This window comes from Lacerta agilis, chromosome 14, assembly GCF_009819535.1.
Source record: "Lacerta agilis isolate rLacAgi1 chromosome 14, rLacAgi1.pri, whole genome shotgun sequence".
Taxonomy (NCBI): domain Eukaryota; kingdom Metazoa; phylum Chordata; class Lepidosauria; order Squamata; family Lacertidae; genus Lacerta; species Lacerta agilis.
The window spans coordinates 3772224-3786051 of record NC_046325.1 but is presented as its reverse complement, the minus strand read 5'-3'; the positions used below and the strand labels follow the sequence as shown (position 1 = coordinate 3786051).

Genomic DNA, 13828 nt, shown 5'->3' with positions numbered 1-13828 from the left:
TTTCGATGCTGCCCCCCCCAAAAAAAACTGAGCCTGTCTATGTTTTGGACCACATCCGCCAGGCCGAGAGGCGAAACCGTCGAGCTTATATGACCCTCGCTGTCCCTTCCAACTCTACGACTTGTGGGGAGAGGCCGGGAGCTTTCTAGGGCCCAGATTCCCTGCCCTGTTTCCGCCAGAGATCCCCCCCCCCCCAAACCGGGCTTTCCGGCTTTGGAGAGGTCAGCAGACATTCGCCGGCAAAACTCAAAGCCCATGAGGACTAGAAACCTGCGTTGAAAGGGAGGCGAGAGCAGGGGCGGAGCAAGGTGGGTGTGGTGGATGCGGGCGGCCCTGGGTGTCATCTCCGAAGGGGGGTGACATTCGGCGCGCAGCCCACCCGCGACTCCCACCTACCCCAAGCCGTCAGGGGGGGGGAAGGGGGGAAGTTGCGCTGCTTTTCACGGCTTTGTTTTGACAGTCCCACGCTCCCGGAGGATGGAGGGAAGGAGAAGAACAGAAGCTCTCTCAGCTAAGGACCCAAACCCTGCTACCCCCCCCCCAAAATCCTCAACTACTTTGGCCAACCCTCCCCTAAAAACTCAACAACTTTGGTCAATCCTTCAACAACTCCTGGCAACGGCAATGGGTAGATCTCAGCCAGTCTTTTTATACTGTGAATAGATCTCAGTCTCTTGGGAGTCTGACTAGATTTCATAGAATCATAGAATCCTAGAGTTGGAAGAGACCCCAAGGGCCATCCAGTCCAACCCCCTGCCAAGCAGGAAACACCATCAAAGCATTCCTGACAGGCGGTTGTCAAGCCTCCGCTTAAAGACCTCCAAAGAAGGAGACTCCACCACACTCCTTGGCAGCAAATTCCACTGTCCAACAGCTCTCACTGTCAGGAAGTTCTTCCTAATGTTTAGGTGGAATCTTCTTTCTTGTAGTTTGAATCCATTGCCCCGTGTCCGCTTCTCTGGAGCAGCAGAAAACAACCTTTCTCCCTCCTCTATATGACATCCTTTTCTACATTTGAACATGGCTATCATATCACCCCTTAATCTTCTCTTCTCCAGGCTAAACATACCCAGCTCCCTAAGCCGTTCCTCATAAGGCATCGTTTCCAGGCCTTGGACCATTTTGGGCAGTCCCCAAACCATTACGAGCCCCTGACCCCTTGGTTTCATAAACCAACCCCACATTTGTTCAGGTGAAGGTAAAGGGACCCCTGACTGTTAGGTCCAGTTGCGGACGACTCTGGGGTTGTGGCGCTCATTTCGCTTTCAGGCCGAGGGATCTGGCGTACAGCTTCCGGGTCATGTGGCCAGCATGACTAAGCCGCTTCTGGCGAACCAGAGCAGCGCACGGAAACGCCGTTTACCTTCCCACCGCAGCGGTACCTATTTATCTACTTGCACTTTGCGCTTTCAAACTGCTAGGTGGGCAGGAGCAGGGACCGAGCAACGGGAGCTCACCCCGTTATTGCGGGGATTCGAACCACCGACCTTCTGATCAGCAAGCCTAAGAGGCTCCGTGGTTTAGACCACAGCACCACCCGCGTCCCATTTGTTCATAACCCACTTTAAAACTGTTGAGTTTAACTAATTCAACAAAATGGATCCAGGGGTGCCAGCGTTTCAAAGCCTGGGTGCCACTTGCCGCCCCCTTGCTTCTTAGCGCCCCCCCCCTAGGTAAGCCCACCGCCCTCCAGGGGGTGCCACCCATTTTGATCTAAAGGAAGGCAGAGGGCTGGAGCTCCGTGCGAGAGCATCTGGGTCCCAGGTTCAGTTCCTGACAACTGCAGGTAGGGCTGGGAGAGGTCTTGGCCGAAACCCCGGAAATCTGCTGCCAGTCAGTGTGTAGACAGTGACCTGGCTCTGAATAAGGCAGCTTGGCCCCTTTGCAAACACCCCAATAAACACAGCCCCTTGGCTATTTGCTTCTGATCAAAAAGCCTCTGAGTTAATTGAGCAACACTAAAGCGCATTGAAGGGCACGGTTCATATTAAAATCGGAGGACTTTTGTTCCGCTCTTCAGGGGGAAAGGGGGCTCACAGAGATGTCTACAAATGTCAGTGGCAAAGCGCTCCCTGCTCTTAGTCTTACAGTCTCAAGCTGCTTTCACGATTCTTTTTGGTCTCTTTTTGAAGTGGGATCTTTGCCTTTTGCGCACACGCGTGAATTCATGCGTAGTCTCTGCATGTCATAACTGACATTCCAGTCCATATCTCTCTCCCCATCCGTGCTTTAGTTCAGATCTTCCTTTTCTGGGGGGAACCTGCTACGATTAAAAAACAACAACAACCCGTTTGCGACAGCTCAGCGACCTGTTTGGGATATTTAAGCCTCCCGTGTGGAAGACACGGCACAAGAGGGAAAGGAGTGGGGAGGGAGGAGGAAAAAAGAAAACCCCAGCACTCTTCCCCAGCTTACAGAGCGACAACGCACCTATACAATATCAACCGCTCTTGTTCCTGCCAGGGGAGAGAGACAAGGAAAGGGGGCATTTCGAGCCTTTTCTGTTCCTAACGCCTCCCTGCTCCGCTCGACAGATCATGGCGAAGAACGAGGGGCACACCGTCCTGCTGGCAGTGGACGGCGATGACCAGCTGACCCTCAACCACGTCTCCGAAGCCATCGTGGAGGCCCCTGTCTTCGCCCTGCGCATTGGCGTCGGGGGCTTGCTGATCCCCACGGAGGAGCTCCTTGTCCCAGTAAGAGAGCCTGCCCCCCTCCTTGTACGCTAGAAGGGGCTGCAGGTGGTGGCCGGAGCTCCTTGGCACAGGTGTGGCTGGAGGAGCCAACAGTAGGTGGCGCCAGAGGGAGCGGTTTCTGCAGCAGGATCCCCGTCTCCGGCAGCACAGAGCTGAATGGTTTGCTGGGGCTGCAATATCTGGAGATTGGTCCTCTGGGCAGGGCCAAGCATCGCTGTGGAATTGGGGTGTGTGTGTGCTTCTTGAAAATATTGGGGGGCTGCCCCCCGGCCTCCCCCCCCAGATGGTGTCCCTGGCTCCCTCTGGTGGTGGAGGCTAGAAAGAACACCAGGCATGGGCAGAGTCAATGTTGGATGGATGGATGGAGGGTTTCTGAGAATCCTACACTGTTCTTCGTCCAAACAGATCCCGGGACAGAGCGCAGGAACACCATTCCTATCCGTTTAATATTTATTTTTTTAATTAAACAAAATAAAGCAAAGATACGGTTTCAACACAAGGTTGGACACATTATCTTTGAACTTGCTGTTCCAAAAGAAGTCCAAAAAGTACCCCTTTTTCCATAGCTCAGTCAGTGGAACATTTCGGAGTTGTGGGTTCGAGATCCACGTTGGGTAAAAGATTCCCGCATTGCAGAGAGTTGGGCTAAATGACCCCTGGGATTTTGTGATTCGTAACCCTGCGAGGCTGGTTTATACGTGTTATTTTGTAGTAAACCAGCTTAATCAAAGTTACTATGGGCCAAATTTTCTCAATCCATTCAGATATAGCAGGAAATACGCTCCCCCCCATTTTTTATTTTTATTTTAAGCTTTTACAATCTTAGCAGCAGTTGTAAGGTTAAACATTATAATTGTACTAAAGCGTCATAATAAATCTGCTCACGTACCATCGGAGCAGCAGAAGCCAGATTTGACTTTCTGTCGCGGCAGCTGCCTCCGCAGAAGAAGAATTAGCTGCGCCCCGAGGCAGAAGAAATCTGGACGGCCATAACATTCCCTTAATCTCTACGGTGAAAAGCAAAACGCAATTTCCTCCACCAACGGTGCGAGAGACTGTTGCCTATCACAACAGTCCCACAAATAAATGGGGGGGGGGGATAGATTATGTGAAACTAGGAGCGCAAAGTAGTCTAGAAAACCCGCACTCAGAGGAGGGGTGGGTGGGTTATTTTGAAATGAATTGCTGCTAGCAATGCGCCCAAAGGTCATCCAGTCCAACCCCCCGCGATGCAGGAATCTCAACTAAAGCATCCCTGACAGGTGGCCATCCAACCTCTGCTTAAAAACCTTGAGAGCCGGCGTGGTGTAGTGGTTAAGAGCGGTGGACTTGTAATCTGGTGAACCGGGTTCGCTTCCCCGCTCCTCCACATGCAGCTGCTGGGTGACCTTGGGCTAGTCACACTTCTCTGAAGTCTCTCAGCCCCACTCACCTCACGGGGTGTTTGTTGTGGGGGAGGAAGGGAAAGGAGAATGTGAGCCGCTTTGAGACGCCTTCGGGTAGTGATAAAGCGGGATACCAATCCAAACTCCTCCTCCTCCTCCTCCTTCTTCTTTGGAGTCCGTTCCACTGTCGAACGGCCCTTACTACCAGAAAATTATCCCTGGTGTTTAGTCAGAATCTCCTTTCTTGAAACTTGAAGCCACTGATTCGGGTCCTACCCTCCGGAGCAGGAGAAAGCAAGCTTGCTCCATCTTCCATGTGGATACACCTTCAGACATTTGAAGATGGATCTCATATCCCCTCTTGGTCTCCTCCAATCAAAACCACACCCAGCTCCTTCAACCGTTCCTCATCAGGCTTCGTTTCCAGGCCCCTGGTCATCTTGGTCACCCTCCTCTACGCACCTTCCAGCTTGTCAAAATCCTTCTTAAATTGTTGCACCCCAAACTGGACACAGGACTCCAGGTGGGGGTCTGACCAAGGCAGAGTAATGCAATATTATGACTTCCCTTGACCTGGACCAGGGGTCAGCAAACTTTTTCAGCAGGGGGCCGGCCCACTGTCCCTCAGACCTTGTGGGGGGCCGGACTATATTTTGAAAATAATAATAATGAACGAATTCCTATGCCCCACAAATAACCCAGAGATGCATTTTAAATAAAAGGACACATTCTACTCATGGAAAAACACGCTGATTCCCGGACCGTCTGCTGGCCGGATTGAGAAGGCAATTGGCCTGGATCCGGCCCCCGGGCCTTAGTTTGCCTTCCCATGGGTTAGAAAAGGCTTCCTCAACCTTGGCCCTCCAGCTGTTTTGGGACTACAACTCCCATCATCCTTAACTAACAGGACCAGTGGACAGGGATGATGGGAATTGTAGTCCCCGGGACTTAGTTCGCCTACCCATAACCTGTCCTGGACACTAGGCATTTGTTGATTCAGCCTAGAATTGCATTAGCCCTTTATGCCGCAGCACCACACCACTGTGATTCTCTCGGACCCCTGGGTCCCTTTCCACACACGCTGCTGTCAAGCTGGGTGCCCCCCACCCTATATCTCCACACCCGGTTCTTCCTGCCTAAGCGCAGAATCTGTTTTTCTCTCCCTGCCCTTCACTCTCTTTTGCTCCCTTTGCCCCCCCCCCAGCTGAACCCGGCCATGGACGGCTGCATGAGGCGATGGAATTGGCTGAACAAGAGCACCGAGTGGCTGGAAGGGACGTCCCTGGAGGACAAAGACACCAAGGTCTGCTTCCCCACCGTCCGCAGGGGGAGTTTCTTCCCAGGGAACGGACTGGCCACCTTCTCTCTCTCAGGTATCAGCCGGGCAGGACCCCCCCCCCGAGTCTCTCGCACCCCCAGTTCCAGCCCTAGATCTCTGTTCCCTTGAGCTGAACAGCAAAAGCCACAGGACTTCCTTGCGACGGTGAGCAATCCTGACACAGGTTGCCTTAAGACAGGGGTCGGCAACCTAAGGCCCGCGGGCCACAAGCGGCCCACGGGGGTCGTTTAACCAGCCTACGAGGCGTCCCCGAACCGAGCCACCTGCTCGGTGAGTCCCCATGCGCTGTGCTAAAGCAGAACAGCACAGCACGGGGACTCACTTCTGCGGCACCGGAAATCGTGTCTGCACAGACGTCGGAAATCGTGGGCATGCGTGATCTGGCCCACGGAAGGATCTCTGCTGGAATGAACTGGGCCAGGCGAGGTAAACCTTGCTGACCCTTGCCTTAAGACCAGGCTGCTGCGATGCCCTCACTGTGGGGCTTCCCTCGCGCTCGATCTGGAAGCTGGTGTGATTACGGGATGCTGCGGCCCGATTGCTGCCCGGAGAGAGGCCTTGTCAGCGTTTAACACCGACTTCAGGGTGTTCCTGTCAGCATACAGCTGTACCTTGGTTCGCGAACGCCTTGCGAGTCGAACGTTCTGGCTCCCGAACGCCACAAACCCTGAAGCTAGTGTTCCGGTTTGCGAACGTTTTGGATGTCGAACGGACTTCCGGAACGGATTCCGTTCGACTTCGGAGGTACCGCTGTACAAATCCTCAAACAACATGGGAACACTTTACCCGCGAGATGGCATGGCCCCCATCTCTCCTCACTCTTGGGATAGAGCCACACTATCCATTTAAAGCGTAAAGGTAAAGGGACCCCTGACCATTAGGCCCAGTCACGGACGACTCTGGAGTTGCGGCGTTCATCTTGCTTTACTGGCCGAGGGAGCCAGCGTTTGTCTGCAGACAGCTTCTGGGTCATGTGGCCAGCAGGACTAAGCCGCTTCTGGCAAACCAGAGCAGTGCACGGAAACGCCGTTCACCTTCCCACCAGAGTGGTACCTATTTATCTACTTGCACTGACATGCTTTCGAACTGCTAGGCGGGCAGGAGCAGGGACCGAGCAACGGGAGCTCACCCCGTCGCAGGGATTCGAACCGTTGTATAATTTGGGTGACCTCCCACTGGCGGGATTAAAGGTTCAGCAGTTCTTTTCTCTCTTTTTTCTGCTTCCAAAGTCTTATTTATTCCAGTCTTATTATCCTATTCCCTTGTTCAACAGCTGCGATGTTTGTGACTTCCACTCGTATTAACCTATTCCGTAATTGATTAATCCACCAGTGAAGATCTACACCCCTTCGTCCTGCGTGCAATAATTATTTCTCCATGTTTTTTCTTCCCCCAAAATGCTGTGTTGATCCAGTCGTTCTCTCTTCTCTCAATTATGAAGTAACCTGAGACTCTCTTTCTCTGTTCCCCCGCAACCCTCACCCTCCAGACCTCCCTACCGGAGTCATCTCTGCCAATCGGAGTTGGTCCCTGACTGTGGAGATGTGGATCGGGGCCGCCCCGCAGTCAGCGCCCTTGCTGGCCACCTCCGCTTTCCCCCTGCGCTTAAGCCTGCATCGCACGGTGAGACCCCTGAGGAGGGGGGGGGGCAGAAGAGGCAGGGATAATGGAAATAATGGAAACATGGGTGTACGAAATGCAAAAGGCATTGGCCGCATGTGAACCAAGAGCTTTGATGCAGGGGGAACTGTCATGGCTTCCTTCTCCAGAGAATTCTGGGAGCTGTAGTTTCTTGAGGGTGCTGGGATTTGTTAGGAGGCCTCCCCTATCTCCGCTTGCAGAGCTACGTTTCCCAGAGTTCCCTGGGCAGAGGGATGGGTGATTAAACCACTCTGGCCAACGTGGCCATTCTCCCATCAGCCCTTGCAACACAGGTGTGCTGGCTCGGACTGATGGGAGTTGTAGTCCAAAAGGGATGGAAGACCCCAGGTTGGGCTGTGGACCAATCGCTCCGGTGTGACTCCACCAAGCATCTCGCCAAAGATGCACGGGAGAGCCTATGTGGGTTGGAGGGAAATTCTTTGGTCATGGTACCGGCCAACACCCACCTTGGGGAGGGGGGGACATCAGCTGGGCCCTGGGATTTCGCCACCAGCCATCTATTTCCTGCCCGTCATGTGTTCATGAGTTCCAGAGATCTTTCTCGGATGGGCAGGTTCCTAACCTCCTGCCATTTCTCTCTCCCCCGCCAACGTTTTGTGCTCCAGGATCTGACGGCTCACCTGGGGAACAAGACGGTCCTTCAGGTGCCCTTCCCCCCGGGGGGCTGCCTAGATGCCCCCCTCCACCTGAGCATCACCCCGTCCCACGCCACGCTGCGCCTGGGCGACGCGGAGACCTCGAAGCCCACCCCGAAACTGGATTTCGAAAGCCTGAAGCACATCTGGCTGGGGAAAAAGGGGGGCTTCCTCATCGGGGGGCTGCCTGGTACGTGTCCTCCTAAGAAGTGTGTGTGTCCCTAACGCAAAGGGCGGGGAATCTCGGCTCCAGGATGTGGCCCCCCAGACCTCTCCACCTGGCCCTCTGAACCTTCCCCCAGGCTGCACCCCTTACCATCCCCCTGGAGGGGTTTTTACCTGGCCAGAAATGCCCCTTCCTTGCCGGAATGGAGGCTAGAGAAAGCTGTCTACAAAGGTGCAATTTACATCCCTTGCTCCGCCCACATTTGCCTGTGGCCCCGCCCACTGCTGCCATGTGGCCATTGGATGGCAGCCCAGGCGGGAACGTGGCCCTCGGTTTGCAAAAGGCTCCCCCGGGCTCCCTGCTTTACCGTTTTCGTTTTAGTCCAAACCCGCGCGTTGTTTTCCAGCATGTTTTTATATCCCGCTCTAATTTTTTAAAAATAATATTACAGTGGTACTATAATTCTCACACGCCTTGGTACTCAAACAACTTGGAACCCAAACAGCTGCAACCCCAGAAGTAAGTGTTCCGGTTTGCGAACTGTTTCCGGAAGCCGAACTTGCTCCGTTTCGAGTGCCGCACTTCCGTTTTGAGTGTTACGCTGAGGTCTGCCTGTTTTTGCTATTTATTTTGCGTTTTTGTTCTCACGGCTCTGTTCTTGTGACCGTGTGGAACCCGGTTCATCCACTGATGGATTGGTTGTGTGACTGCAGCACATTGTTTACTGCTTTCATTTCATGGATCGGGGCCATTCCATTGTCACGGGTGGGACACTTTGACCATGTTTTTTGGTATTCACACATGTGTAACAATGTAAATATACATAAAAATTAACAACCAAAATTTAAACTATGTTCTTAATAAGATGCTGAACATTTTACTCATTTTTTATTATTTTTATGGATATTTTTGACAATTTTATTAAATGTTAAAAGTGTTGTCACGGGTGGGACAAAAAAAGGACATGGAGCTTGAGATAAGTTTGATTTATGGAAAAACTGTGAGTTGGGAGGTGAATCAATGATAAACTCAGCATATCTGTTTAAATCAATGTTTATTGGTTACAACTATGCAATCAGGAATTAAGTTTAAGAAATTTAACGATACAAAATTAAGGAAAAAATGCTGTCACGGGTGGGACAATCATCAGAAAACTTTTAACTTGAACACTTCTGTGAAGACTACGTGGGTGGACTTTTGAAAAGAAGGTCCATAAAATAAACTTCTTTTGTCTTAAGCTTTTAAAAAAAATGGTTAGACTTGCACGTTTGGAATCTTCCTCACCAAAGTCCAGCGCTCATCTAGCATTCTTATCAGGCTCATTTTTCAAGGAATGGCCCATCGGTGGTCTCGTTAGAGAGTTAAAATTCGTGTTTAAATGGCTGATTTTAGGGGTTGTTTTTTAAAGTCTGGCACGGATTAACCCGTTTTGCGTCACTTTCCATTGGAAAGCAGCGCACCTCGGTTTTGGAACACGCTTTGGTTTTGGAACGGACTTCCGGAACGGATCAAGTTTGAGAACCAAGGGAACACTGTACCCGTTTTTTGACTGGGTGCCCTCCTGCGGTGGCAGCCAGCTGATTAATAGGGCATTTGGTGCAAAAAAAAAGTGGTATTTGTGGGGGGTGAATGGCATAGCCCATCGGTGTATATAAATAATCTTCCTTGTGATACCCATCCACCCACTCTGTTCCATTTCTATTCCGTTGCAGGACAGGAAAAATTCCCGCTGGCCCAGGAGAGGAATTTCTTCCGGGGCTGCCTGCGTGGGATCCGGGTTCAAGGCCACGAGCTGGACTTTGATGAGGTGCAATCTAGGAGCAACTCTATCTGGCCCCACAGCTGCCCCGGAGCCGACGTAGGCCAGGCCAAGGCGGACCAAGAGGAGTAGGGAGCACGTCGCCGGCGCATCTTTTCCCGCGGAGTCGCCCTCCTACTCCCAAGCAAAAGCGCACCCGACCGCCTCCTGCCCCCCGTCCCCCGCTCACTAAGGCCCCCTTTGCACATTTAACGCACAACCAGGCCGCTCTCAATGGGCACGGCTTCTTCCCCCAAGGGATCCTGGGAAATGTAGTTTGCCACGGGTGCCGAGGACAGGAGAGACAGGATGCCGGTGCGACATGTCCAGACCAGCTTCCTGTTCTCACGGCGGCCACGCCCACGAGCAGGATCCGAGTGCGAGAGTCACTGTCCCCTTCTGTGGTGTCCAGCTACCGGTATTCTGAAGCCTTGCTAGGGCCTGTGGTGTCTGCGCATAGCCATTGCGGCAAGGAGCCTTGGACAGCTCTCTCCTCCGTGAGGGTTGTAAGGCCGTCTGTCATAGAATCATAGAATCCTAGAGTTGGAAGAGACCCCAAGGGCCATCCAGTCCAACCCCCTGCCAAGCAGGAAACACCATCAAAGCATTCCTGACAGATGGCTGTCAAGCCTCCGCTTAAAGACCTCCAAAGAAGGAGACTCCACCACACTCCTTGGTAGCAAATTCCACTGTCCAACAGCTCTCACTGTCAGGAAGTTCTTCCTTATGTTTAGGTGGAATCTTCTTTCTTGTAGTTTGAATCCATTGCCCCGTGTCCGCTTCTCTGGAGCAGCAGAAAACAACCTTTCTCCCTCCTCTATATGACATCCTTTTATATATTTGAACATGGCTATCATATCACCCCTTCACCTTCTCTTCTCCAGGCTAAACATACCCAGCTCCCTAAGCCGTTCCTCATAAGGCATCGTTTCCAGGCCTTTGACCATTTTGGTTGCCCTCCTCTGGACACGTTCCAGCTTGTCAGTATCCTTCTTGAACTGTGGTGCCCAGAACTGGACACAGTGTTCCAGGTGAGGTCTGACCAGAGCAGAATATAGTGGTACTATTACCTCCCTTGATCTAGACGCTATACTCCTCTTGATGCAGCCCAGAATTGCATTGGCTTTTCTAGCTGCTGCATCACACTGTTGACTCATGTCAAGTTTGTGGTCTACCAAGACTCCTAGATGTCATGGATGCTTTAGCTGGGAATCCTGCATTGCAGGGGGTTGGATTAGATGACCCTCGGGGGTCCCTTCCGACTCTACGATTCTATGATTCCAAGGAGACCCTATACCCCTCAGAGACTTACAAATCCCATAGCTGGTGGTTAAACTGCAAATGGTTGCTCTGTGAACAGAGGTCCCTCCTTTTTCTTTATTTTAAATTTTATGTTGACAAAGTAATCATCATAAATAAATAAGAATAAAAATGTGCACCCCACACCCCCGAGGCCATTCCGTTGTAGCTATCCAACCTCCCAAAATTTCAACCCCTCTTGCGGTGGTTTGACCCCTTTCCGTTTTGACGCTACAAATTCTACAAACATCTTCCGTATCTCCTCGAATTCATTTCTCCTGCGTATTCCCAATCTTACCTTAACAGCGCATGTTAATTTATCATAAATAGCTGTACCCCACACCTCTTCATACCATTCTTTCGTTTTATATTCCCCTTGGCCCTTCCGCTTCCTAGCTATAATAATTTGTGCAGCTGTCAATAAATTTGTGAGCACGTCCTTCCTAGCCTGTGAACCTCCCCATCGTAAATTAATAACAATGCTATCATCGTAAATTGATAATAATGCTGCCTCTGGACTTTCTGTCATTTTTAACCCAGTGATTTCTGTTATCTCCTTCGCCAAAAAAAATTGTACATATTTACGCCCCCACCACATGTGAACGTAATTCCCTGTTTCCTGGCACCCCAGAAGAGTCTCCTAAGGACTCTCAGCACCCTTAACAAACTACAGCTCCCAGGATCCTTTGGGGGGGGACACTGTTTAAAGTGCCATGTTTCTGCATTAAATGCGCAGTGCAGACGAGGCCTCGGTCCGATGCGTTGTTGTGCGATTGCTGAGTGGCTGGGAAAGGCCTGACCAGATTTCAGTTGTGATTGTGGGCGGTTGTGCGAGGTTTTGCGTGTGTGTTGTGTGTAGGGACAGGGCGGCGATTGAATCTGGCAGTCTCAGCTTCCTTTCCTTTCATGGTTTTTCCACCCCCCCCCAGTCCTAAACTCGGTGCTACCCATGTTTACGGCGGTCTGCCATTTTTAAAAAGAAAAGAAATCTTTGTGGAAATTCATCAGCATCTCGGTGCAAATTTAATTTCATGTACACGTTTTTTTAATGCTGTTTTGCTTCATATAGACATTTTTGCAAAGCGATTTCCCCTAATTTAGTGCAATTTGGAGAGGTATGTTATATATATATATATATATATATACACACACACATATATACACACACACATTTATGTATATGCATTTATATGCACAATTTAGCTTAGTACAGTATGTACGCATTGTTTCTCCTGTACACGTTTCTTGGCCGGAGAGAACGGCATTGCAAACTCAAAAAGAGAAATACAAATTTCAAAGGATGGTTGTGTTTCTGTTTGCATAGCATTTTTGGAGTAGCTAGGTTCTCCTTTGAATTCTGGTGCTGGAGGAGACTCTTGAGAGTCCCATGGACTGCAAAAAGATCAAACATATCCATCCTTAAAGAAATCAGCCCTGAGTGCTCACTGGAAGGACAGATCCTGAAGTTGAGGCTCCAATACTTTGGCCACCTCATGAGAAGAGAAGACTCCCTGGAAAAGATCCTGATGTTGGGAAAGATGGAGGGCACAAGGAGAAGGGGACGACAGAGGACGAGATGGTTGGACAGTGTTGTCGAAGCGACTGGCATGAGTTTGGCCAAACTGTGAGAGGCAATGAAAGATAGGCGTGCCTGGCGTGCTCTGGTCCATGGGATCACGAAGAGTCGGACAGGACTGAACAACAACAGGTTCTCCTTTAAATGCAAACTGAATTGAATCTCTCCCCAATCCCTTCTGGGTGTGGGAACTAGCCCCTGGCAAGTGAAAATTTCTCCTGGTTTTGACTGAACTTAGCCTACCCAAGAGAGCCAAACGCCACGTGGTGAGTAACTTTATAAAAAGGACGCAGAGGGCCACCGGAGATCATTCACCCCACTCCTATTTACTCAGGAGTAAGCCCCGCTGTTCTCAATGGGATGTGTAGGGTTGCAACTTGGCCCTCCAGCTGTTTTGGGACTACAACTCCCATCACCCCTAGCTAACAGGACCCAGTGGCCAGGGATGATGGGAACTGTAGTCCCAGAACAGCTGGAGGGCCAAATTTGGGGGTGCCTGCGCTAGGCAGCGCAATCATATTGCCTGTTTGCTCAGAAGTCAACCCTGGAGTGGGGCTTTAACCCCCCCTAGTCACAATTCTTGGTTACAGAATGGGAGTCCCTCTGAAAACCTGAGCAACGGGCTAATTGAATATGCTGGGTGCTAAAGAGGGCAAAAGATGAATTAAGCACCCTGCAAAAAAAGAAAAAGTGGTCCAATGACCTCCACTGGCAGGATCCGAACCAGTGGATTCATATTATAAGGAAGGAGATTCCGACTAAACATCAGGAAGAACTTTCTGTTTGACTCCTGCAGGAGGTGGCAGGCTCTCCTTCCTTGGAAGTTTCAAAGCAGTTGCACGGCCCTCTGTCGGGATGCTTTAGCTGAAAACCCCTGCATTGCAGGGGGTCGGACTAGATGACTGTTGGGGGTCCCTTCCGACTCTACGATCCTTCGCCCGTCGCAGGGCCCACGCAAAGAAGCCCACAGCGTTCTTCAGCTACACAGCAAACCCTGTTTATTTTCGTCGGGTGTGAACTGCGGCTTCACAACAAAGAGCTACCTTGCACACACACACCCCACCCCAGCTGGACTGGAACCCCCAAACTGCCACCATTGTGGGTGTCCCAGACCCCTCCCAGATACCACCCCTTCTCCCTAACCTCTTCCTCTAACTCTTGAGGGGGGGGATAGGCGGGAGAAGAAGTTAAACGAACGAAGATAAATGCCGGTGATGGGATCAACGGTTTCGTGAACCCCCTTGCAGACTGAAATTTTAATTAAAATAAGGG

At 51.2% G+C, this 13828-nt stretch overlaps 1 protein-coding gene across 1 annotated transcript; it reads left to right on the top strand.

Moving 5' to 3' along the window:
- The first annotated feature begins 2511 nt into the window (after window positions 1-2511).
- Window positions 2512-9814, top strand: LOC117059455 (sex hormone-binding globulin-like). Its single transcript, XM_033171200.1, has 5 exons — window positions 2512-2696; window positions 5286-5454; window positions 6910-7043; window positions 7688-7907; window positions 9596-9814. Exons 1-5 carry the CDS (start codon window positions 2538-2540, stop codon window positions 9772-9774), a joined length of 861 nt encoding a protein of 286 aa, XP_033027091.1. The 5' UTR covers window positions 2512-2537; the 3' UTR covers window positions 9775-9814.
- The last annotated feature ends 4014 nt before the right edge of the window (window positions 9815-13828 follow it).

Coding starts and splice junctions, on each gene's coding strand:
- LOC117059455 (XM_033171200.1), top strand. CDS start 2,538: ATGGCGAAGAACGAGGGGCACACCGTCCTGCTGGCAGTGGACGGCGAT. Junction 2,697..5,285: donor CGGAGGAGCTCCTTGTCCCA/GTAAGAGAGCCT, acceptor CCCCCCCCCCAG/CTGAACCCGGCCATGGACGG. Junction 7,908..9,595: donor CCTCATCGGGGGGCTGCCTG/GTACGTGTCCTC, acceptor ATTCCGTTGCAG/GACAGGAAAAATTCCCGCTG.